Here is a 24,529-nt window from a genome sequence, read left to right as displayed (position 1 = left end):
GTATACACACGTGCTCTGGAATCATATTGTCTACCAGACTGAACCTTGGGCATGTTAAATAATCTCCCTGTTGCCTCTCATCTATTAAATGGGGATAATGATACTGATTATTTCACAGGGTTGGATGCAGATCAAAGGAGGGAGAATGTGTAAAGTGCCCAGACAATGCCTGATACACAACAAGCCCTTAGTAAAGGTCAGCTTTGGTACACATCGTCGCCCTGCAACTTAATTAGCTTTGTGATGATGGGAGAGTTACTGAGTGCCTCTGTGTGTCAGTTTTCTACTTGTAAATGGGAGTAACAGAAGTATGTGCCTGCCGCGAGGACTTAATGAGATGCATAAAGCACGTAGCACAGTGCCTGGAATAGAGGAAATCTTCAGCAAGTGTTACCCGTGGGTCTGATTTCTTAAGCACAATTACAAAATTTAAAAGCCTCTGAAAACCAAGTTCTTTTTCTGATGTCACAACTCACTTGGCAGCCAAACCTGACCTGACCTGACCTGACAGTGGGCACTTCTGTGTCCCACCTGGGGTGAGCATTCATACACTTTGCTGAGGAAACGACAGTGTGTTGAACAGGTACCACTGGGGGTATCTGTCGTGCACGCCGTCTGTGCTGTAGGACCTTCCTAAACTGTGGAAATATCTAAATTTAGAAACTTATCTGGATCCAAGGGCTTTAAACAAGGGATTGTGGAACTATATTATTACTACTCACTCTCCCTTCATGAAAAAGAATATATGTAGCACTCAAGTTAATATATCAGGGATTTGTTCGTGATGGAAACTCAAGACAATGTAGTTTCAAATCACTGGGGATAATAAGTTAATCAAAAACAGACCAGAATATCTGATGTTTCTCAATGAAAAAAAGATTAAACAAAACGAAACAAAACAAAACCCTGAGCCATCAAGAAAAAGCTTATAAGATGTTTTATAGACATTTTCATTAAAATGGTTAACATTTTAAAGTTTTGGTACTTAAAATGGATCAGCTTCTATCTCTGCAAGTTTCACTTTCTAGGACATCTCAATTCGCCATTGATACCGGGGTCAGTGGGCTACTAAGTGTTACCTCTGACCTTACGATTTGCATTTCCTAATGATCTGTAAACTCTGTTTGTAGCTGGTCCTCAGACACGACACTGAAGGTTGGAGTAGGGGGTGATCATGAAGGCCCCTTCCAGTTTGAGATTCCCAGCTCACGTTTTGTATGTGACTCTTCTCTCCTTCATCACGTTAGGAAACCACTTCACTTCATTGCTCTCTGTCTGTCTTGTTTCTCAGCTCTCTTTTAGTGCCATCTTTTTTTTTTTCCTGTATTTGAGGCATGACAAGCTGGCATTGGATACTCAACCATCCTAAAGCCTTTTTCACATCAGCATCGAGGCAAAAGCCACAGGCCGTGGCTCCTGAATGTGTCTGCACCGGCTCTGTCACTGGCTGTGCCCAGAGATGTGGGACCACACAAGGTCACAGGCAACCGCTTCCCTGTGTGGGGCTCTGACCCACACAAGGTCGACTTTCTCACCCTGGCTAGCTACTTTTTGGTTTATTTTAGAAAGTTATGTTAGCTCATGTGGGAAGAGCCAGACTGAAGGTGCTAACAACATAAATGGATATAAAACTCTAAATATAATGAGCCTGGTTAAAACTGCTTTAGAAAGTACTCATGACAGCCGTGTCAGACTAAGATCTGGCGTTCTGTCCACATTAAACTAAAAGGTGAAGCGACTCCCTTCGCTCCCAAAGCTGTCAGCCTGGGGCTGGGATGAAGGGTCCTGCAAGCCACGGGAGAGACTCAGATGGATCGAGAGGCCAGGCTTGTGAGCGTTTCGTCTTTCTTCCCCTTTTTCTTGAGTAGGCATACTGTATAACATCATTTGCAAAACTCAAGTGCTTTCTCCCTGTGTTACCATACTGGACTGATGAACAATGGTAAACTGAAAAACAAACCTAGAGGACAGAGTGGGGAAAATACACATAACTTTTCTTTCTGATTTTACTACTTTTGTCTCTCTTCTGCTGAAGGACAGAGGTAGGAATTTCTAGCATTCTACAGACTTAGACCTGCCACTTTGGTTTCTAAAAGTTTCATGAATGTGACCCACCAAATAGTGACACCCGATCCCGCACCAGTGAGAACAACAGCGCAGGCGATGCTGCCCAGCACTTATGAGCAGTTCCCGGGGCTGTCGCGTCACCCATGTCACCTCACTTCATCTCCCCCACCATCACCCGTCTTACATGTGGACAAGAGAGAAGCAGCTTTTTCAGCCAAGGTCCCAAGCTAGTAGGACATGGGGCTGGGATTGGAAGCAGGGGGTCTGACTCCGGAGTCCCCCTCCCAGCACCATCCCAGCTGGGACGGAAGGAGCAGATGAGAGACTGGCACCTGCAGTGTAACCAGATGGCCCAGAGCAGGCAGGGAAGGGAACCGCAGGTGAAAAGCTGTCAGCACGCTGGTCACCAGGGTCAGGTACCTCGCAGTAGTTCCGTATGCAGCGTCAGGTCAGCTGAGGACGCTGGCCTCTCATGAGCCCAGGAGAGCCTCACACAGACAAGGACAAAAGCAGAGAACTCCCCGCACACATGTGACTTGGAAATTTGTACAGTACATCAGGCAGTAGGAAATTATGGTTCTTTTTCTGGTCGGGGAATAGGAGCCTTGGCATCATGGAAGCCAGTTTCCACACAATGTGTCCCAGTTCATTCCTTTATTCTACAGCCAACCCCGTCCTACACCAGCAAAAGGCATCCTGTCTTCCATCGTGCACGACCGCGGGCGTGAGTCTGAAGGAGCAGCCCTGGAAAGAAGCACAGCTGCACTCCCAGCACCCACGGCACTGGGTGCTATTTTCGGTCTTGATGCCGTGGTCAGTTACAGCTCATCTTGTTTAAGGTGCCGCAGCCACCATAACCACCCATGGCGCTACGGTTTATAATTTGGCAGTCAGGTGCCTCAGTGGGTGGCCACCTGAGAAGTTCTTTCATCGTGTTATAATCCGCATTAAACACTGTTAATCCTTAACTCCTCTGCATACAGCAGTCCTGAGGCCAAGGAGGTTTTCAGTACACTCTGTCTCCGGCATTACAATTAAAAGTAATGAAAAATAGTTGATGTATCTGTACATAAATGTCTGTAATTTTAATTTTTAAAAATTGGACTCTCTCCTGTGTAAGGCATTGTTCTGGGTCAGGCAGCGGAAATAAATACCAGGCCATCTGTGTGGGGATGCTCTTCAGGGGACTGTGGACTGAGAGGAACAGAGGTGTGATAGGTGTGACAAGGTGAGGTGGGGCAGCAGGCGTGTGAATAGCGGTGCCCGGGTCCTTGGCCTCCTGCTCCTGCAGCAGCACAGGTCACTGCGCTGCTGTGTGACCCAGCAACAACTCACTCGGGGCTCTCTGAGTCACATTCATAACTGGGCAGGAAAGGAATGTGGGAGGCAGGGGCAGGAAGCGCTCACAGGTAATAATCCACGGAAGGGAGGACAAGCGTTAAGCCAGAGACAAGAGAGGAGGGCTCTAGTCCCATCAGCAGTTAATGTGGCTGGGGACTTAGGAAACCTCTCTGGGCCTCCCGTTCTTGGACCATAAAGTGAAGGCTCTGAGTCTCTGTGGCCCTGAAGTACTGCCCAAGCCCATCCACGAGTCGCCTGAAATGCAAGCCCTTCCTCCGCTCTCTGCGGGTTCCGGCTCTCTGCCCCATGCGCACCTGTGCACCTGTCCGAATCCACCAGCATGTGAACAGCTGTACGGCCAGGACAGTGAGTCTTCTTCACTGCTGCCTGTGCCTGGCCTCTTAATATACCTGCTGGTACTGGGTGAATATTCGAATGAATACAAAAACCACATGCCTGGGGGAAGACCAGGGAAATGATTTGCTTTCCAGTAATCAAAAGCCAACTACATGAAATGGAAGAAAATGTAGGTGATGCTCCCTGTAATCACCAGACTGACCCCAAGCCAAACAGACGAGCACCCCAAAATATCACTCCCCTTGAAACAACTGGGTAAACTCCTACACCGTTGGTGGGAATGTAATTTGGTGCAGCCACTATGGAAAACAGTATGGAAGTTTCTTAAAAAACTAAAAATAGTTACTATGTCATCTAGCAATCCCACTCCTGGGCATATATCTGGAACAGATGACAACTCTAATTCAAAAAGACACATGCACCCCAATGTTCACAGCAACACTATTTGCAATAGCCAAGACATGGAAGCAACCTAAATGTCCATCAACAGATAAATGGATAAAGAAGATGTGGTATATACATACACACACACAATGGAATATTACTCAGCCATTAAAAAAAGAATGAAATTCTGCCATTTGCAGCAACATGGATGGACCCAGAGATTAGATGACTAAGTGAAGTAAGTCAGAGAAAGAGAAATATATATCACTTATATATGGAATCTAAAAAAATGATACAAATGAACTTACTTACAAAACAGAGATAGACTTACAGACAGAAAATAAACATGGTTATCAAAGGGGAAAGAGGTGGGGGAGAGAAAATTGGGAATTTGGGATTAATAGATATACATTACTATATATAAAATAGATAAACAAGGAACTACTGTACAGCACAGGGAACTATATTCAGTATCTTACAGTAACCTATAATGGAAAATAATCTGAAAGAGAATAGATATATGTGTATATATGTCTGTATAACTGAATCACTTTGCTGTACACCAGAAACACCAGAAGCATTGCTGTACTTCAATGAAAAAAGACTATTTTCTAAAGTTAAAAAAAAAATCTAGGTAAAGAAAACTGAAAAATTGTTCTCTGTAAGATTCAATCTTTGGAACTTTTTGTACCAAAATATAAACCTTTCCAAGTATGAGGCTGACATTACTGGGCACTAGACTCAAGCATTATATTGGGCTAAGATAAGCTGAAGTGAATGTGACCAGAATAAAAACAGCTTTGTAGACAATGAAAATTTCTGAAATTTGTGCTTATAAATTCCTTTATGTTGACTAAAAGGAGGTCACATGGGCCAATATTTCAGCTTTTCTGGGGCTTGTGTCAAGAATGGCTTCTCAAGAGATTCTTTTGTTGAAATACATCCAAGTAAGTCTACAGCTCCAAATGGCTTCTTTCTTTGTGACATAAAAAATGGCATCCCACTTGCATTTTCCTTCGTGCAGCAGTCTCTTTCTGGCAACAGCTCAACGACCTTATTTAAGATCTTTCTTATGGAGTATTGAAGAAGGAAAAAAATGTCACTCTGTCTAGTTCAGTTTTAAATTTTAAAGCTGATGTAAAGATCTTCTAGGTGCTTAGAAAAGCAAACCATGGCCCACTACTAAGCGCCTGTCTGTCTGCCCCTTTTAGATCTCTGTCCACTTGACAGACATGGGTCCTGGGACTCCTGTGGCTGGCCTCCTGGCCACCTGTCTGCTCCTGGGAGGGCTGTGGGAATGCTCTGAATTCTGCACAGCAGGTGGGTATCATTCTTTTCAATAACAGAGATTAGAATAGTGTTTTTCACATTTGCGTGCACTTCAGAATCACCTGAGTAGCTTTAAAACTCCAAACCTCAAGCCATACCCCAAACTAAAATAATCTTTGATGCTGGGAAACACGTATTATTTTTGGAAGCTCCTCAGATGATTTCCAATGTGCAGTTAAGTTTGGGAACCACCGGATTAGTGGTTAAAAGTTTTATTTACACGCACACACATGTGTGTGTGTGTACGTGCACTCATTTAACCAGATGTAAAACCGGGTGTTCTCCCAGAATGAGCAGGATGGTGGAGATATTTTCTGCCCCAGCACTGGTGTGCAGGAGCAAGTCATGTTTCCCTTGGGCCAGACCGCCTTCCAGAGCCTGCACCTGTTAGGTGCGCTGGACCAGAAGCTGCCTTCAGGGAAAGTTCTGTGCGACTGTTTGAGCTGCAAGGCGGACTGGCTGGCTAGTCAGATGTTGTGAGTCATCACCTCAAGGAAAACAACTTGCAGTATTCACTGCCAGCGATAGAGCTGGAGTTTCCAAGTGAAAGAAAATGGGACTTCTGGAAAACTGTGAACTTGATAGGTTCCAAAGAATTGAACGACTTTTCTGACAAGATTAGTGGTGATACTAACAAATGTGTTTTTAAGATACTATATAACGAAATGTGTCAACACTGGGGGAGCTTCATAACTCAGTGAACCAGTATTTTCCAGATGACCAGTTCACGTTACAAAATCATGCAGGAGAGAAGATCCCGGCAAAGTGCAGGGCAGACCAAGGGATCTTCCTGTAACAGTGTGTGAAGAGTCCACGTTATTAGAAAGAACATTAAGGAACTGTCACTTGTTGAGGTCACTTGGAAAGCTGTGACACAGTATTAAAGGTTATCACAATTTTCTGAAAAGGCTACTGAAATACTTCTTCCTTTTCCAAATGCGTATCTGTGTGAGGTCAGAGTCTCTTCATGTAATTTGTTTTTCTTTTTTCTGGCTCCTCTTACACATTTCCTGACTCTGTAGTAGACAGTTTCGACTTGCCCACAGAGAGGTCTGTCCTTTGCCCTGGTTTCTGGGAGTTAATCTCAACTCTGGGAGGCCAGTCATACCTGATAGAAACGTCTTCGTTTAGCTTGGGACTGGCCACACTTGATAGTCTTAAGGGAGAGATGGCCATGCCACTTGACTTAGGGTCGGAGCTTTGGGTATTGTACTGGTCAACTGGAGACTGAGATCAACCATGTGAGCAATCAATCCATCATGCCTAAGTAATGGAACCCCAGTAAAAACTGTGAACACTGAGGCTCAGGTGAGCTTCCCTGGTTGGCAGTGTGCCTTGTGTACTGTCACACGCTGATGCTGGGAGGGTAACACGTCCTGACTCCAAGGGGAAAGGCCAACAGCAGCTTTGTGTTGCGGAACTTCTCAGACTGTGCCCTTTGCATCTATTATTCTGGCTGATTTTAATCTGCATCCTTTCCCTGTGATAAACTGTATCCATAGGTGTAATAGCTTTCTATGAATTACATAAGTTTTTCTAGCAAATTACTGAAGCTGAGAGTGGTTTTGGGAACTTGCATAACTTGCAGTTGATACAAGAAGTGAGGGCAGTCCTGGAGCCTGTGACAGCTAGCTTGCAGGCTGGATAATTCCAGGCAACAGCCTCAGATCTGCAGTCAATTATTTCCCTACAGATCTGTCTTCTTTCAGTGAGAAATTGTATTTATATACCAGCCCTGGGTGCCGGGGTGCTCACTGCTACTGAGTGGATGGTCATTGCTTCAAGGCCTTTTCAGTGAACAGAGCCAGAAAAGCTTCTCTCCCTCCCTTTCTCCCCACCCACCTCTTTCTCAAAGAGAAAATCTAGCACAGCTTCATACTGATATTTTCAATTCAAATTTACGATTTCAGATTTTTATATCTTTGATTTTATATTTATATCTTTTCCACTGAGAATCTTGGTATCTATAGCAAATAAGTATTTACATATTTGCTTTATCCTACTACATAATATTTTCAGGACAACAATATCAATATTATTATCAACAATGTGGTGACTGGAAACATTTAAGATTTCTTTCTAGTTCTTTTTTTTCTTTTGAAAATACAGTCAAGTTTCAGATCACCTGAAATAGCCTCTATGTGTGGCTAAGCCATCCACTAAACGGCTTATTTAGGTCCATTTGTTTTATTTTGCTTGATTTTTAGAAATTGCCTTTCCTCTCTATTTCTTTAACTTTGACTTAATCTTGTTTTATGTGTGATGTAAACCCTGTGCTTGGTTCTAAGAGTTAAGTCCACAAAGATCTAGCTTCTACTCCTGTCCCATTTTTACACTTTATACTTTTTAACGGCCCACAGTACTCCATTATAATGAATTTTACATTGTAGATAAAAGACCTAAACCAGCAGTTATTGGATGTGAATGCTATTGCTAAAGCAATGCTTTTAAGAGTAGACTTGATGCTTAAGGTTAAATTCTTCCTTTGTTTATATTGTTAAGTTTTAACAAGCTCTGTTTTGTATGGGGACTGCAAAGGTAAACTTCAGTTCTACACAGTTGAATTGTCACAAAATCAAAATAGTTAAAATTAGAATTAAAAAAAATTTTAATTTACTAAGGGCTATAATTAAGACAGAAATTCTTAAATAGTGAGCACTGATATAATACTACTCTCTCACACATGTGCCTTTAGGCACAGTAGTACCCACGTGTCTCTTGGAGGCTTGTGAACCGAAGGGATGGGAACACCGTAACAGGTGTCCTCTGTCCGCAGCCCCCTGCCCACGTCCTCAGAGCCGCCGCCCTCAACAGTGCCCTCACTCTGTCACTTGCTTCTGGGTGATTTCCTCTACATCCGTGAATTTACATTCTCACTGCTGAAGAAAACTTTTCTCTTTAATATACGTGTCTTTAAGTTTCAGAGAAGATGACTCAAGAACTCACCAGCCCATAGGTCCCATTGTTTCTGCCCTCGTTTTCCCACGTTTTGCCTCTTTAAGAAGTTCTTCTATTGCTTTCCTGATGGGAGAAAGGAAGAAATTTGAGAGGTAGTCACCCTACTACATTCTGAAAATCAGTTTATTCCACATATGTAACCCTGGGAAAGGAACAGCTTTTGAAGCATAAAATTTCAAAATTGGAGGAGAAATTTTAAAAGTGTTTTTAAATCGTAGGTAGTTTTGAACACATAAAAAATAAAAAGAGACCTTTTTCTATAAAGGGGAAAAACACTGAAGAGAAAATAAATTCAAGGAGAAATGATAAATTATATCCATGTTAAAACTGTTCAAATGCACTGTTATTCTAAGAAATACTAATTAACCCAACAATGATAAATCTGTTTCTGCTCATTTGTCAGTGAGGGAGCAGAGAAACAGACATTCTTTTCTCTACTAACAGTGACTGAAGCTAATATACCATTTCTGGAGGACAACTGGCAACATGATAAAAATAAAAATAAAAATAAAAATAAAACATATGTGTGGACCTAAAAATTCCATTTTATCCTAAGAAAATATTCAAATAAATATGCAAAACTGCATGTGCAAGGAAACTCATTCAACAACTTGTTAACAACTAAAGAAGAAAAACAGAAAACAAATATTTACTAAAAACAGACTGGGTAAATAAATCATGGCATATCCACATGGCAGAAGGTTAGGCAGTCATTAAAAACAAAGACAAATACTTGGCACTGAAAGACGTTCATCAGATGTTACAAAGGAGTACGAATAGGATAAATTTATTTCAAATTTATTTGCACATATTGCACAGGGAAACGTGGAGGGATATTATCGAAACGGCAAGATGAGCTGTGGGTTATTTTTAGTTTTTTGCTTGCCTCTCTGCATTTTAGATTTTTTTTTCTAGAGTGAATCTGTATTATTTGTATAATTTTTAGAAAGAGATTTTTAAAAGCCCAGGAAACAGACCTGTCAACCACACTGTGAGACTTTCTACGAGTAAGATACTATTCAAGATGCTGGGGGAGTAACATCAGAGAATGGCCATGCCTGCCGTTAGTATTACGCATGATATGTAAATAATAGAGCTAAGAGAAAGGGAGGTGTAATGTTGGAAACAAATGCACTCCAAAGACAGAACTATAAATCTAACCACAAAGTTTGAGATTGGGTGATTATATACTGATTGTACATTAAAACAACTACTAGTATAACCTACTGTGGGTACTATTCACATAGTCCTAAAGTGGTATTACCATTCTGCTAGCTTGTAGGAACGTTTTATTTATACTGATTTCTGTTTCATCAAAGCATGCACATAGCTTAAAGAGAAAAATACTACTTAAAGACTTAAAATGAAATGCATCAGTCTTCTGCATCATCCTTCCCCGCCACCAGAAAAACCAATGGCAACTCCTTTTTACCTGTTTCTCCTGGTATTTACCTCCATATTTCTAATAGTATTCTTTCAAACTATTTCACCATCCTCTTAATCCTCAATAGATGTATCTGGCTATTTTTCTATAGCTTACACTTAAAAAAAAAATAAACTCCTATTAATAGTGAGATCTTTTTAAGGAATGCCATTTCAGCTAACTTGGCAGCTGGATACTTTCCGATTCGTCTTGGGAGGGCCCACTGACGATCGATGAAGAACCGAATCACTGACCAAGGTGCCCGCTTCTTACCCTGCACTCAATCAGATCAGGTTTCTCAGCCCAGCCTCCTGGTGTTGGGAATACTGAGAGCAACGGGTCACCACAGATCCTTCTTCTCTCATCTCTTTAAAATAATAATACATCCTGTTGATGTGATCTGAGGGTTTTGCCTCATACAATATTTCAGGAAAAATTTATCCTATCTGGCTCCAAAGCAGAGAACCTCCTTCACCCTTATAGACATAAGTGAAAAAAAAAAAGGGTAAAAATATTCCAAATATACTCCCACCTTCCCATCAAGTAGAGTGGTAGTTTAAAAAAAAAAAAGGAAATCAATCATTCTTGGGTCCACCCATGTGCCATCTCTCCTGACAACAGAAACAGTTAAAAATCATCAGAGAAAAAAATCTGCTTGGGCAGTTTCCCAGTTATGAACAAACTCTGTATCAATTACAAATAAACTAGAATGCATTTTCCCATAAAAACTATAAATGTTTGCTTAGCTTTCTGGACTTGCCTATAGAAGTGAATTTGTGCCGTATGCAGCTGAAATGCTGTATGCCTGCAGCAGACAACACTTGGTCAGGGACCTTGCTGAGATCCTGTAGGCCTGTCTAGCCACCTTCGAGAGTATGAAGTTTGACGTGGATACTTCTGTAGTTGTGACTTCACTTAAAACCATCCCTAGCACTGTTACTAACTTTACCTGCCATGATTAAAGTTACCGTCTGATTTACAACTACAACCAAAGAGAAAAGAAGGTGTATGAGAAAGATTGCCCAGGGTGGACCAGTTCACTGGTGATGAAAGGTGGTAACAGGTGGGACCCAGGCCACAGCAGGCTGCCTATGACTGGGGTGGACCCAGTGAGGTGTTTGTCATTGTTTGAACAATGACTTTGTACGGTTTGCAAAGTCCTATCCTATCTGGACGTGACAACATATTTATCACAACCAGTTTTCAGACAAGGAAGAAGGTACTGGGGACACTGTACACCGCTGACACCACATGTTTAGGGCTCCCTGTCCTCCATCTTCCCTTTATACTTCCTATCTCCTCCACCAACATTTGCACAGCAAGTCCTGGAGAAGGAAAAAAAAGGCCTGACAGAGGCGCCACTGCCACCGCACTCAGAGAGGACTGGAGGGGCAGGCGGAGCGGAGGGCTGCTCGGATTTTGGCCGAAGAATGTGGAGCGTTTGCTCCCTCCCACCCCAAATCCTGCACAAGCTCCTCTGGCGGGGCTTTGCTTCCAAACAGGAGAACAAGAGCTTCTAGCAATCACGTGTCCTGTCCTTGAAATAACATCACCTTCAAAAGCAAGGGGAAAAAACAGAAAGTCAGGTAGTTTCCCTCGCTCCTGCAGCCTCTGCTGTTCTTCCCGGAGCTCTCACCAGCGGCTTCGTGGGCTAGGAAGTAACGAAGTCAGTTCCCACTGCGCACTCCCACCGAGGCTAGATACGTAAATGATCAACGATTATGGAACATCGGCATCATGAAGCAAGATAGTTTTTAATCAGATCATGAAACACAAGTGTAAACTCTAATTAAAATATAGGAAAAGCAAACAGTAGGAGAATATATAAGAACTAAGTACAAAGAGGACTTGAACAATTAAAAAATTATTCAGACACAAATTCAGGTACCATAATTTTTATACTTAGATTCTTTAAACATCTTAAAGGTTTCTTTGTAAAACAAATTCATCATATTAGAATAATACAGTTCAATGCAAGCAAGAAATCTAAGAAAGCCAGGTTATTGAGCAGATAGTTTTCTGGGCACAAGAACAAGCTACAATCAATTTTGAATGATCTACATGTGTGTTATCCACAGCTAATTTTCCATCCTGGTTCAGCTTCCTCGGGCCTGCCTACTCATTCCATTAGCCAGCTGGTACATGCTTATGGAATGTAAACTGATCATAATAGCAGCTTAAATAAAACCTGAGTGGGAACACAAATCTGGTGCAAAATCGTCTTAAAATCCAAAGTCAAACAAATTAGTTTTGAGTTATCTGGGTCTGGGTTTCTTTTTACTCACATGAATCAACTGAGAGTTAACTATATCAGTATAGAGAAAGGGTAGCAAGATAACTTAAGGCAACGAAAATGAAACAACAGAAATAATGAAGAACATAAGAAAATGAGATTTTAAAAGAGTATCCGAGAAGCTAAATTTCAAGTAATTGCTCAAAAAAGACATCAACATACACCTTCCTGACAAACGGTGAACGAAAGTGTTATGGACTCAAAGTTTGTGCCCCCCACCCCCAACTTACATGTTAAAATCCTAACCCCTAATGTGATGGTGTTAGGAGGTGGGGCCTTTGGGAGGTGATTAGGTCATGAGGATGGAAGGCTCATGAATGAAATCAGTGCCCTGATAAAAAGAGACCCAGGGATCCGTCTCCTCCATCTGCCATGCAGAGGACCCAGGGAGAAGATGGCTCTGTGAACCATGAAGTGGGTCCTCAACAGAGACTGAATCTGCTGGCAGCTTTATCTCAGACTTCTGGCCTCCAGAACTGTTAGAAATAAATGTTTGTTGTTTAAACCACTCAGTATGTGGCATTTTTAGCATAGCAGCCTGGATGGACCACGACAGAGAGCTACGAATACAGGCTGAACATTAGATGCCTTCCATGTTTTGTGCTTCCCTCAGTCTTTAAAAAGTCAACTTTAATCAACTAATTGTAACGTATGGTATCTGTCACATGATGGGTGGAAGAGGTTCAAATGAGGTAACGAGTCGTGTGAGACCACTCTGAAGGTCTCGATGTGCTCACACAAGCATGACTCGGTGACATGCACACAGACTTAGAAAATCAGCAGAAATGAGCGCAGCACCGTTGCTGCTGTTGACGGGGACGGCCCCTGACGGGCCATTGCACAGGGCTGGGGTCTGGGTAGAACCTAAGAGAAACTTTTCTATAGCAATGTACGTCTCTTCCCATAATGGGGTGATGAGGCTTGAAGGGAGAAATGGAACAATTTACTTGATCTTCAGTTGGAATTTGATGTCAGACCACAGAACATCTGATAAAAAAATATGGACAGATGATTCAGTCACTGCTGGGTACCTTCAGACAGCTGCCCACAGCCTCACCACCAGTCAGCAGTGTTTAGTGGTTTAGTGACCACATGGACTGGCAGGTATCATAGGACAGAATTTGGGTTCTGCACTACTTAGTAATTCAGTTATAGATTTGGTTGAAGAAATTCAGCCCATCCGTATTTAATTCCAGAAGACAAAAAAATTGTCTGGGGTATCAGCTGAAAAGAAAGTAAGAAAATTCAAATTATGGAGAAGGTTTTTGAAGACAAGATAAAACTCAGTAGGGACATTGAGGTCATTTGGGAAATGAAGGTAATCATTCATAGACAAAAAATGGAGGCACAAGAAGTTAATTCTGTAAATTACGTTAAATTTAGCCAGCCTCTGTCAAGCACTTCCTCTGTAAGGGATGACGATTTACACAGGGAGTGAGACCGTTCCCTTAAGCAGCTTACTATTAGGGATTGTCTGCCGAAGAAGGACCCAAACATGTACTTTAGAGACAAATACTGGATTACTTGGGGCCGTGTGGAGAGAAGCCCCAGTACTTCTTTCTTTATAGCAAACAGAGTTACGAGAAAAGTTCCTTAATTTTAAAAAAACAACTTATGCCAATAAAACACTGAAGAACAACAGAGGAGCATGAATTTGAATGAGGGAGTGATGAGACTTTGATTTCATGCCAACGTGGACCAAAGAGAAAGGAGAAAACAATGTTTTAAGCAATGCTGGGAAGACCAGTCAAAGATGTGGACTGCTTTTTTACTTTTTTACTGCTTTTTTACTGTGAGGATAAAATAAGGTGTCTTATTTGGATCCAAATGTTCTGTATTTTATAAGACACAAGAAATATGAGAGTTGTTTTTCACTCGACTAAATGAGAGGTCAGGGAACTTGTCTTTTCATCTTCATCTTCCCTGTGCCTGGCACATGGTAGGTACTAAATTAAGATCTGGGGGATGAATGGGTGTGAGTGGGACGTGACAAAAATGCAAGGATTTAAAAATAAAAAGACTGTATCTGTAGCCAGAAGAGGAGATGATGGCTGAGATGGAAGAGACAAGGAAGGCAAAGACATACGAGAAGAAGTGAGATCATGTGTCACTGGGCAAAGCAGCGTGACAGAAGGCGTCGATGGCCGCAGGCCCCCTGCGCCCCCGCCTGCGGCGGCCACACCTGAACAGGAGCACCCAACGGTGACGGGGGAGACCGCAGACGCGGACTAACGCCCTGAGACAGCTGTCCGGGTCCGCCTGGGGCAGAGCTGGGGTTCTTCCTGCCGGGACTGCAGTCTTTACTTCTCTAGGGCTGGGGTGAGGTAGAGCTCAGTGGTAGAGCGTTTGCTTACCATGCACGAGGTCCTTGGTTCAATCCCCAGCGCCTCCATTAAATAAATAAATGCAGCCAATTCCCTGCCCCCCCAAAAGTACAAAAAATAAAGTTACAACAAATTTGAAATAATAATAGTTCTCTGGGGCTGCTGGAAAAGCTCCGCCAGGCTTCATATCCAGAAAGCACTTTTCCTTGGCGTGCTTCCCATCAGAGGTAACGGACCTGTGCTTAGCCTCTAGCGTCACTCGTCTGCTTCGTTGTGCGCGCGGGTAAAAACCCACTCCGTCCACGCCCGTTAACACGCTCTCAGCCCCATCTCTCGGTGACACGCAGGTGCGCCGGGAGATGACGGTGCTCAGCGCTGGGGGCTGAGAGCCCCTCCTCTGCCTGCCCCCCTCGTCTCCCCGCCCGCCCGCATCTACAGACCGACCGCTCCCATCTGCCTGGCCCACCAGGGGCAAATAAAGGCCCGTGTACCGTATTTCTAAACATCTGAAAGTTATAAAATAAGCTAAAAACCATTAAGTATGTTCATTCCTCCTACCATGACAAATATACCTTCATTACAATACAAATTTTAAATGCGCGAACTTTGTATGGTGACAAGTGGTAACCAGAATTACCGCGGTGATCACTTTGTAATGTATAAAAGTATAGACTCACTGTGTTGTACACCTGAAGCCAATATAATACTGTAAGCCAGCTGAACTTCAAAACGTGGAAAGCCATGACTTTTAAAAACAAAAGACAGCAAAATATGAGGTGACAGAATTAACTTACTGCACACATTGATTATCCTGTTAATGAGTTGGTAATACTCAGATGAATATTCAGCATGGACAAGATTTTAATATATTGTCAAAATATAAATTACCTTAATTAAAAAATTGAAAACCTAAATTTTGAATGTTTTAAAATTTCCCTATAAAATAATGATTAATGAATCAGTTTCAAACTTGTATGTTCTCTAAGACGTACACATGTACACATGTATGAGTAATATGATTTAACATTACAGATGTTTGCCAGCCTTCAAGTGCAACCACTCCTCATACTGTCCTAAGTCACAAAAACCTCCAGAACACTGAAGGGAAATCCTAAGACAAGCAAGCAAGTGGGAGCTTGGCTTTACTGGGAAACTATTTTCTTATGGCAAAATCTGTTGTATTCATGCTGATAAGAAGGCTTTGACAAGTTCTTGTGTCTTTTCTCTTCTAAACACTTGTGCGGCTCAAATCTTTTCTGCACGCTAAAGCCGCGCCTGCTCTGGTGTCAGCAGGGCACAACCCCCATCGCCATGGACCCCAGTTTCCTTTCATTCAAGGATGCAGGGCAAAGCACAAGGAGGGTGTTTCCTGGGCTGGGACTTGCCCTGAGCGCCAGCCCTTGTGGCGGGGCGTCTGCGCGTGTCTGTGATGCACGGAGCTGGCCTGGTTTGAGGAAGTACTGCTATAATAGGCACTTAATATGCACCACTGGGGAGATGATGAAAAATCGTAATGGCAGCAGTGTCTGTGTGCCATGTGTCTTACACTTACAGTCCTCACGACTCCTCTAGGTAACTGCTATTTCATTGATAAAGAGATGAGAAAACGAGCTGGGATGAGGACTCTGACACTATGACCAGAGTGAAGCAAGACCCAGCCCTCAAGCAGCGCAGCCCAGTGAGAGGAGGGTCAGGAAAGCACGTGTCCCCACACATATCTGTACGCACGACAAGCGTGGCTGTAGTGAAGACAGCACTCCTGTCCCTTCACCTGGACTTGGACGTTCTCAGATGCCCACAGCTGCCCACTGCAGGTGACCTCTGCGGTGGGCTACTGTTACGGGGAGATGACTTCTTCAGCTAATATGCAGGCTGATTCCTGCTAGTTTAGCTCTTAGGGAAACCTTGTTTCTTAGTTTGTAAGACAGCTCATTGTAGGAAGGACTTCATAATGAAATGATCTCATTTTTAAAGTAGTAAGTATTTTTACAAGTATTCTTAAATCCTGATTAAGGAGACACACACAGAAAATATGGTGATTCATTTTCAGTTCATAAGGCCTAATTAAATGTTCTATGCTAAACTGTGTATGAGTTTTGAAGAAAAGCATCTCTCACTAAAAAAAAAAACTTTATGATTGTTGGGTGGGGATGGTGGAGAATTAACTTAGAAAATAGTAAATTCTAAACAGAAAAAAGCCCATGGATTTTACCAGACCAGGAATGGCATATCTGTGTGATAGGTCAGTTAAGTTTAAAGGTATATATATATGTCCTACTAAAAGATCAGTGGGGAGAAATATACTCCGACAAAGAATATAAGGTCAAAATAATTAAAGCGTTCTGTTTCTCTTTAAGAGAACAGATGCTTTGACGTACAAAACTGATGCAAAGAAAATAGGGTTTAATGTCTAGAAAGATAGATGGAAGGGGGCCGGGTATCACAGCAAAGAGAAGCCACTACGGCAGCTGCGTGAATTTAGTAAGGATAGGAAAATAGGGCAGAAGGCTGAAAAAGCAGAAATGAAAAATAAAATTCAGACTCTTACCAAATAACTGTTCAGAATGAAAAAGAAAATCACAACTGTACAAGAGAAAAATATTACAATATAAAGCCTCTGAGGTTTGCCTGTACAGTTTCCTTTAATGAGGGTTGATGTTTGACTCACTGTCCTTTGATAAACACACCACATACCAGAAAAACCACCTCACCAAAAGCATGGTCTGTAAATCACGCTCTTAATCCTAAAAAGAGCTTTATTTCATACCAGTGATCTGCAGTTCTCTGCAGGCTGCCCTGAACCATGCTTCAGCGTTCTTGGATCTCAGCCCTGGGGATGGCCTATTCAGCAGACAGTCTGGTCAGCCCGCTGAAGCTGTTTCCTTCAGCTGTGTCAAGGCTGCAGCGGTGTGCTAGGAAACCAGCTGTCCACCCCTTGCTGATCCCAGTGTCTGATCCATCGAATGATTAGAAACTGTACTCAGAACTAAGGGCCCAGGGATGGAAAAAATAAACACAGTAAGTCCCAGAATGTGTAGGATCTCCTAAGGAATTCATGCTTTTAAAACTGTTTTCATTTCAACTGAATTAAGCCATTTTTAACCCAGGAAGAAAACATGTCGATGCTTCTAATTCTTATAAGTCCAGCAAAGCACAACGAGATGGGAGGAAGAGAAAGCCTGCGTGCCTTCACCACCAGCACAAGTTCAGAACTGCCCGGGGGCCTCTCAGTGCAAAATAAGCCCCGACCAAGAGCCAGTGAGAGCAGAGGGCGTTGCCCACCCCAGAGCAGGGTCCCTCCCGCCGTGTGGCCCACCAGCACCCCCCTCATCTTGACCAATGGGTGCGCTCTGTCCCTCACACTCTAGGTGTCAAGGATTGCTTGGAGAGACATGGTAGTTTCCCCTATAAAATTGGCAGGGAGTTTCTGAAACAACAAAACAAAAGCAAAAGTTTCTATGTCAGTAATTACTAAGTACAGGAGTCTACTATACAAAATAACTTACTGAAACTAACCAGTAAGTTCGTGCCTCTTTATAAACCCTCTAGTGTCAAGTTTCAAGTTGTCTTTCAGGGGCCAATGTATATAACAATGAATTTTAGTAGGATAAGGCAATTTTCAATCTTATTTTCCAGTTTTAAAAGATCTTAGATAATAATACACACAAGTGCTTTGGGGAAAGAAACCTGTACGTTTCTATAACGCAGTAGTTAATGGAATTGAGCAGTTAGACACACACAGACTTAACTTTGGGAGTGGAGTCTCTGTGAGGAAAATGTTTATAAAAGTTCAGAGTACTGCTGAACTTAGACGGCTCACTGAAAAGTCAGCCCAAACTGCACACCTGTGCACGTGCGGTTCTGCGTGTACCTATGACGCCCCCGGAGGTGCAGAGAAAGGCTGCAGAGATCATCAAAGGGGAGGAAGCAGCACATGGGGACGAACTGCTGTAGGGGAAAAGCCCAAAGCACGGAAACTTCCATTACTGATTCATCCAGCCTTCACGCTTTTATCAGACCATATAAACAGTACGTCAGCTGCCGAAAGAAAGATCCATAGAGAATAATATCTTTGGTAACTGTGGCATCAGAAACTAGCTGCAAGACAACCAAGAACTAGCAAACTCTGAAGTCAAGTTTATTATTCAGACTTGAAGATTACTTACCTGTGATGAGATAACCAAGAAAGGCAATATGAAAGGTGTTCTGGAGTGAATGTTTTGCTGTATCTTTTACAAAATATCAAAACACTTAAGCAGTCTCCTGTCCTTTACCATGGCTGTACTTTCAGTGGCTGCACATACTAGGATCATCTTGTCTGCTACTGAAACAGCACCCGTCCTCAGGGATGAAACGGCAGCTGCAGGCTGAGTGGATGGAGCAGTGCTAATGAAGAGTTTACAACTGGGTTAAAAATGGAACAGGTACCCAACTGGGAGAGCAGGGCAAATTCTGAGAGACAGATCGTGCTGATGACACAAACAGGAGCATTTGGCCTGCTCCCAAGGTGTGATGTGTGCTTACAAAAAAGGGCACTGTGTTTTTAATACACATGTTCGGGACCATACTTTCACGGCTCCTTTGAGATATCAAAACCCCTAAATTCACAATTCTCCCTTAGTATTTGCTTGATAGAAATCGGGCCATATTTTAAACTTCTGTATTAATTCCTACACACTCAGTGTTCTCAGAGAGGCCTCAAATCCAAGTATTTACAAGGCTCTTTTTACTCTAATAGGCAAAGAAAGAAACCAAAATGAATAAAAATGTTCAGTTAGGGATCCATTAAATACAATACTGTATTATGAAAACGTAAGACGACGTTCCTGACTGTTAGTTCATCTCGTTTAAATTTATCATATAAAGCCAAAGAGATTATAGTTTAGAGAGCTTAACAACTCGCCTCAAACTGAACAATTTCCGACCTTGGGTGGGGGATTTAAGTCACAATTATCAATATTTCCTCTTCCTCCCCAGAACCTGGATGGAATGTTTCAGCCATCCTGGGGAGGAGTCAGGAGGGACCATAATTACAATACTTTAGCTCAGGATCATTACCTGTAGAGTATAACGTTGCAAGGACCAGCACTACAGCATGTCTACAACCCTGCTCTGACACACAGACAAGGAACCCCATCCAGCCCTGGTTTACAGGAAACCGGGTCCTGGCTGAGTTCAGGGGTAAGGTAACTGGAACTTGCTCAGCTTGGAAAATGTTTCTTGCAGTAATTTGCTGTGACTGCTTCATCATATAAAAATGAAACTTATATAAGTACCTGAATTACTAACTTCAAAGCATGAAAGATCAAAAGCTTTTAATGTGGAAACTATGTTTTATGTAGGGAAACAGTGTGTTACAGTGGGAGGCGCCCCCACAAGCCGCCCGGGAGCTTTGGGCAGACTGCATGCCTCCTCTGAGCACGTTTCCCTTCCGTGACATGAGACAAAGCCCTAGCTCACAGATGCGGCGTGGGGGCTGAAAACAGCCAGAGCTGTAAGGGGCCTTCTTTGTATTGATGTTTCTTGGGAGGGACAACCTGGTTCACTGAGGTAACTGAATTTGGCAAAAACAAATCGTTTTTTAGTCTCAGTATCTCCTTCTTTTATTTCTATTCTGTAAAGAAAAACTTCCAGAATGTTAATTTTTATCTGTTGGTGTAATTCTGTTTCTATGAAAAGCTGAGGGATTATTTATCGGTACAAATACTGTAAAGGAAATTCTGTCTTCCTAGGGTCAAGTCAGAGGAAATCTCCTGTGTACAATGCACCTGATATCAGAGTAATCAGCCCGCTTGACAGAGCTCACCAAATCCTTGAAACTGAGTGAGAATTTAAAGGGCTGACAGGGAGAAGGGCAGGGACCCAGCCAGCACAGAATCCCCTGACGTGGCCAGGACCTATGAAATGCATGAGGGGAAACAATGATTATGACACATTATACGGAAGCCCCTTCTCCTATGTGCAAAGAGAAAGCCAGGGGTGCTGGTTCTTCAGTTTTTCAAACAGTTCATTGCTTTCCTTTGTGAACTAGGTCTGCTCCACGCCAAGCTGGCCGCTAGGCAGCTTCCTGGTGGATGTGACCAACACAGGGACACGCTCTGGCCAGTTCAAGCTTCCGAGCAGAATTTGTCACCTGAAAAATTCAGGTAAGTAGAAGTACCCAGCACCTATTCTACCTTTATACATTCTCTACATGTCCCTTGATGCTCTTAGAAGAGGGATTAAGTAGCTCCCACTTTCTAGGTTCGGATCAAGGACATGTTCAAGCCACCTTACAAAACGAGGAAGTAGCCACAATAAATACAGTGAGGAGCGGACTTCCCCAGCTCTGCCACTTACTGACTCCATGATGTGTCATCTTGGTTGCATCACCTGTAAAATGAAGCTATTTCCACCACCCTTTCAGAGTTTGGATGGGGACCAAACAATTATATATATATTTACTTTGTAACCACAAAGCACTGAACAAATGTAAGGTATTATTTTAAGAAAAATTTGAAATGGGTATACACTATTGATTGTTACACTTAATTATTAACTAAAACACAAAAATACTACAATAGTATCTATCACGTGCACAGTGATTAACAGCATGATACATTATCTCACTGACCCAGAAGGGCCTTTTAAGTTATTGTTCCCTTTTTATTTGTTAGGCAACTAAGGCTGAGGGAGGCTGTCCTGTCCAGGGTCAGTTGGTAAAGGGCACACCTGATTCTAACCTGGAAATTTCTGACTCCATATCTAGGGTCCTTTCAACTCACACACACCCTTATTTCATTCCATCCATGAAGATCTTTTCTGCACTTTGAGGATGATCAGGTGCTGCTTTGGCACAACATAGATTAGAAAATTAAAATTAATGTATTTAAAGATAACCACAATGAAGTTTAAAATGGAAAATGGTATTTTCATGTACCAAGCGTTAGTAAACCCATATTTGGGTTCTTAACCAGATAGTCTCTAACTCAGTGACTCTTTTCATGCTTAACATTTACAGAAAGCAGCCCTATTTCAAACACATTTCAGCCTGAATTGAGAAGTAAACAGGGATCCCTGGTCGACAGTTTAGTCTCTCAGACTGAGCTGTGGCGCACGTGCTCTGGGAAAGCTTTGCTGTCTTCACACGAACCTGCGGGAGGTTAACACAGGCAACGTTATGGACGCTGAGGGCTGAACCTCGGGAGTCAGGCCGTCTTGGGCACAACAAGCCTCAGTTTCTTTTTCTATAAATGGGAAAGACACCATCTACCTTGAAGGAGGTCTAAACTGGTTTTTCCACCTGGCTGGTCTTCTTACTTTACAGTCACGGTTATGTGTCTGTTAAGCCTTCTGCTTTTGGCCAGGAATGGCCCAGTTGGATTCTTCATGTCCTGGCTTGTTCTGAAGCACATGGCCTTCAGATGAGGACTAACTTACTAGAACAAGAGAAGGGAAAGGGAACCCTTGGCTGGCTTGCTGCAAGTCTGGGCAGCAGGCAGTGACGCACCTGTGGGCTGACACTTCTAAAGCCTGACATTTCCAGCAGAATAGCTGCTGCTTTTTTTTTTGTCTTCCAGTTTTATTGAGATATAATTGACATACAGCACTTTATAAGTTCAAGGTGTACAGCGTACTGATTTGACTTACAGACATCATGACATAATGACCACAGTAAGTTCAGTGAATATCCATCACCTCATATAGAAGCAACATTAAGAAAATAGAAAAAAGTTTTTTTCCTTGTGATGAGAAATCTTAGGATTTACTCTCTTAACAACTTTCATACACAACATATAGCAATGTTAATTATATTTATCATGTTGTACATTACACTCTAGAACTTATTTATCTGATAACTGGAAGTTTGTACCTTGACTACCTTCATCTAGTTCCCTCTCTCATCACCTCCTGCTTCTGGAAACCACAAATCTGATCTTTTTCTATGAGTTTATTTTTGAAGTATAATTGACTTATAATACTACGTTAGCTCCTGGTATAAGCTAGTGATTTGATATTTTTATACCTTTCAAAGTGATCACCATGATAAGTCTAGTTTTCATCTGTCACCACAAAAGATATTACATAATTATTGACTGTATTCCCCACACTGTACATTTCATACCTGACTCATTTATTTGGGAACTGGAGGTTTGTACTCTTGATCTCCCTCACCTATTTCTCTCCTTTCCTAGCTCCTTCCCCTCTGGCAGATACCTGTTTTTTCTCTGTATCTATGACTGTTTCTGTTATGTTTGTTCATTTGTTTTTTAAGATTCCATATAAGTGAAATCATACAAGATTTGTCTTTCTCTGTCTGACTTACTTCATTTAGCAACATGCCCTCAAGGTCCATCCATGTTGCTGCAGATGGCAATATTTCATTCTTTTTTATGGCTGCGTAATAGTCCACTGCAGATACACACACATCTTCTTTATCCAGTCATCTATTGATAGGCACTTAGGTTGCTTCTGTATCGTGGCTGTTGTAAATAGCGCTGCAATGAACATAGGGGTGCATATATCTTTTCAAATTAGTGTTTTTGTTTTCTTCAGGTAAATGCCCAGCAGCAGAACTGTTGGATCATATGATAGTTCTATTTTTTTTTTTTTTGAGGAACCTCCATACTGTTTTCCGTGGTGGCTGCACCAGTTTACATTCCCACCAACAGTGCATGAGGGTTCCCTTTTCTCCATATCCTTTCCAGCACTTGTTACTTCTTGTCTTTTTGGATAACAGCCATTCTGACAGGTGTGAGGCAATATCTCATTGTGGTTTTGATTTGCATTTCCCTGATGATTAGTGATGTTGAGCATCTTTTCATGTGCCAGTAGCAGAAGTTTCTAATCATAAGGCCCAAGAATCCCCATTTTTTCCCATCCATTTAAGGAGAAAGTACAATCTTTGCCTTGTAAACAAATAAAAACAAGAAAACATTTGTAGACTCAAGTCCTGAAGGCTTAGATTACAAGCTCTGATGGAGAACAAAAAACCGGCTCTTTTATTTTGGTACACACGTGACGATTATACTCTTCTTCATCTTCAGGGACTGAGTTAATAATTGACAGTTATATCCCCAATTTCGCATTAATCAGTTATGAATAAGTATTCCAGACAGCAGGGTTTATGCTTCAGTATGCAGAGTAGAGTTTAAGCAAGCAAACCAGGATCTGAAATAACTTCAGATGAGGAATCTCAATGATATGTGATCCTTATCTTGGAATCTGAGTTCCAGTCAAAATTTATTCTGAGATCCCATATATTTTACCAAGTACTCTGGTGAGGAATTAAGAGCTGTGGACCAAATGCTCGTGAGGATCCAAGGGAAACCTGGAAGGGTCTGTTCATCTTATTATGGAGCTATTGTGATAAGAATGGCTCAACAGATGTCAAATTGTACAATGCTTCTTTTAATTCTGTTTTCACCTTATGATATGGTGATTATAGTAAGAAATATACACTTGGCTTTCCTCCCGTCCTGACACAGAGCTCCTAAAACCCTAAGAATTTTCTGATTAGAGTTGTAATGGGACCTTGCTATGTTGATGACATGACTTTTGGGAAAGCCCCTAGGAAACCTAAGGATGGTGCTGGTTCCCAGGAGAACCAATCTTGTGATTAAAGTTGGAACTTCTGGTCCCACCCCTAGACCTCTGGGGAGGAGAGAGGAGCTAGAGATTGAGTTCAGTCGCCAATGGCCAATGATTTAATCAATCATGCCTGTGTAACAAGGCCTCCATGATACCGCAAAAGGACAGGGTTTGGAGAGCTTCCGGGCTGGTAAGCAAGCACATGAAGATTCGAGGAGAGGCAGGGTGCCCAGGAAGGGCATGGAAACTTCACACCCTTTCTACGTGCCCCGTGTACCTCTTCATCTGGCTGTTCATCCATATCCTTTACAATAAACTGATAAATGTAAGTAAACACTTATCTGAACTCTGTGAGCCACTCTAACAAATTAACTGAACCCAGGGACGGGGTTGTGAAAACCTCCAGTTGATAGCCAGTAGGTCAGAAGCACAGGTCACAGCCTGGATTTGCGATTGGCAGCTGAAGTAGGGGTGGGCAGGCGC

General features: G+C 42.3%; 1 protein-coding gene and 1 long non-coding RNA gene across 6 annotated transcripts in view; one reads left to right on the top strand and one right to left on the bottom strand.

Annotated features, from left to right (window-relative positions):
- Positions 1–24,529, bottom strand: part of LOC116283275 (protein POLR1D-like) — a 36,361-nt gene that overhangs the window by 3,503 nt on the left and 8,329 nt on the right. The window contains exons 1-2 of one of the 2 annotated variants that reach the window (XM_072976050.1): positions 14,507–14,723; positions 8,425–8,499 (exon numbers count right to left, since the gene is read on the bottom strand). In XM_072976050.1, coding sequence (XP_072832151.1) covers positions 8,425–8,441 — 17 coding nt within the window. In that variant the 5' untranslated portion in view covers positions 8,442–8,499; positions 14,507–14,723. Of the gene's footprint in view, positions 1–8,424; positions 8,500–14,506; positions 14,724–24,529 lie in introns of those variants that run through there. The other variant, XM_072976049.1, reaches the window with a different exon arrangement.
- LOC116283356 (uncharacterized) overlaps positions 1–24,529 on the top strand; it is a 47,288-nt gene that overhangs the window by 18,029 nt on the left and 4,730 nt on the right. The window contains exons 4-6 of one of the 4 annotated variants that reach the window (XR_012079851.1): positions 5,361–5,469; positions 20,209–20,299; positions 20,508–20,622. This is a non-coding gene — a long non-coding RNA (uncharacterized lncRNA). Of the gene's footprint in view, positions 1–2,732; positions 3,121–5,360; positions 5,470–20,208; positions 20,300–20,507; positions 20,623–20,719; positions 20,982–24,529 lie in introns of those variants that run through there. The other 3 variants (XR_012079852.1, XR_012079850.1, XR_012079853.1) reach the window with 3 other exon arrangements.

Source organism: Vicugna pacos, chromosome 14 (assembly GCF_048564905.1).
Source record: "Vicugna pacos chromosome 14, VicPac4, whole genome shotgun sequence".
Taxonomy (NCBI): Eukaryota; Metazoa; Chordata; class Mammalia; order Artiodactyla; family Camelidae; genus Vicugna; species Vicugna pacos.
Note: the sequence above shows the minus strand (reverse complement) of the source record. Positions and strands in the feature narration are given on the sequence as shown.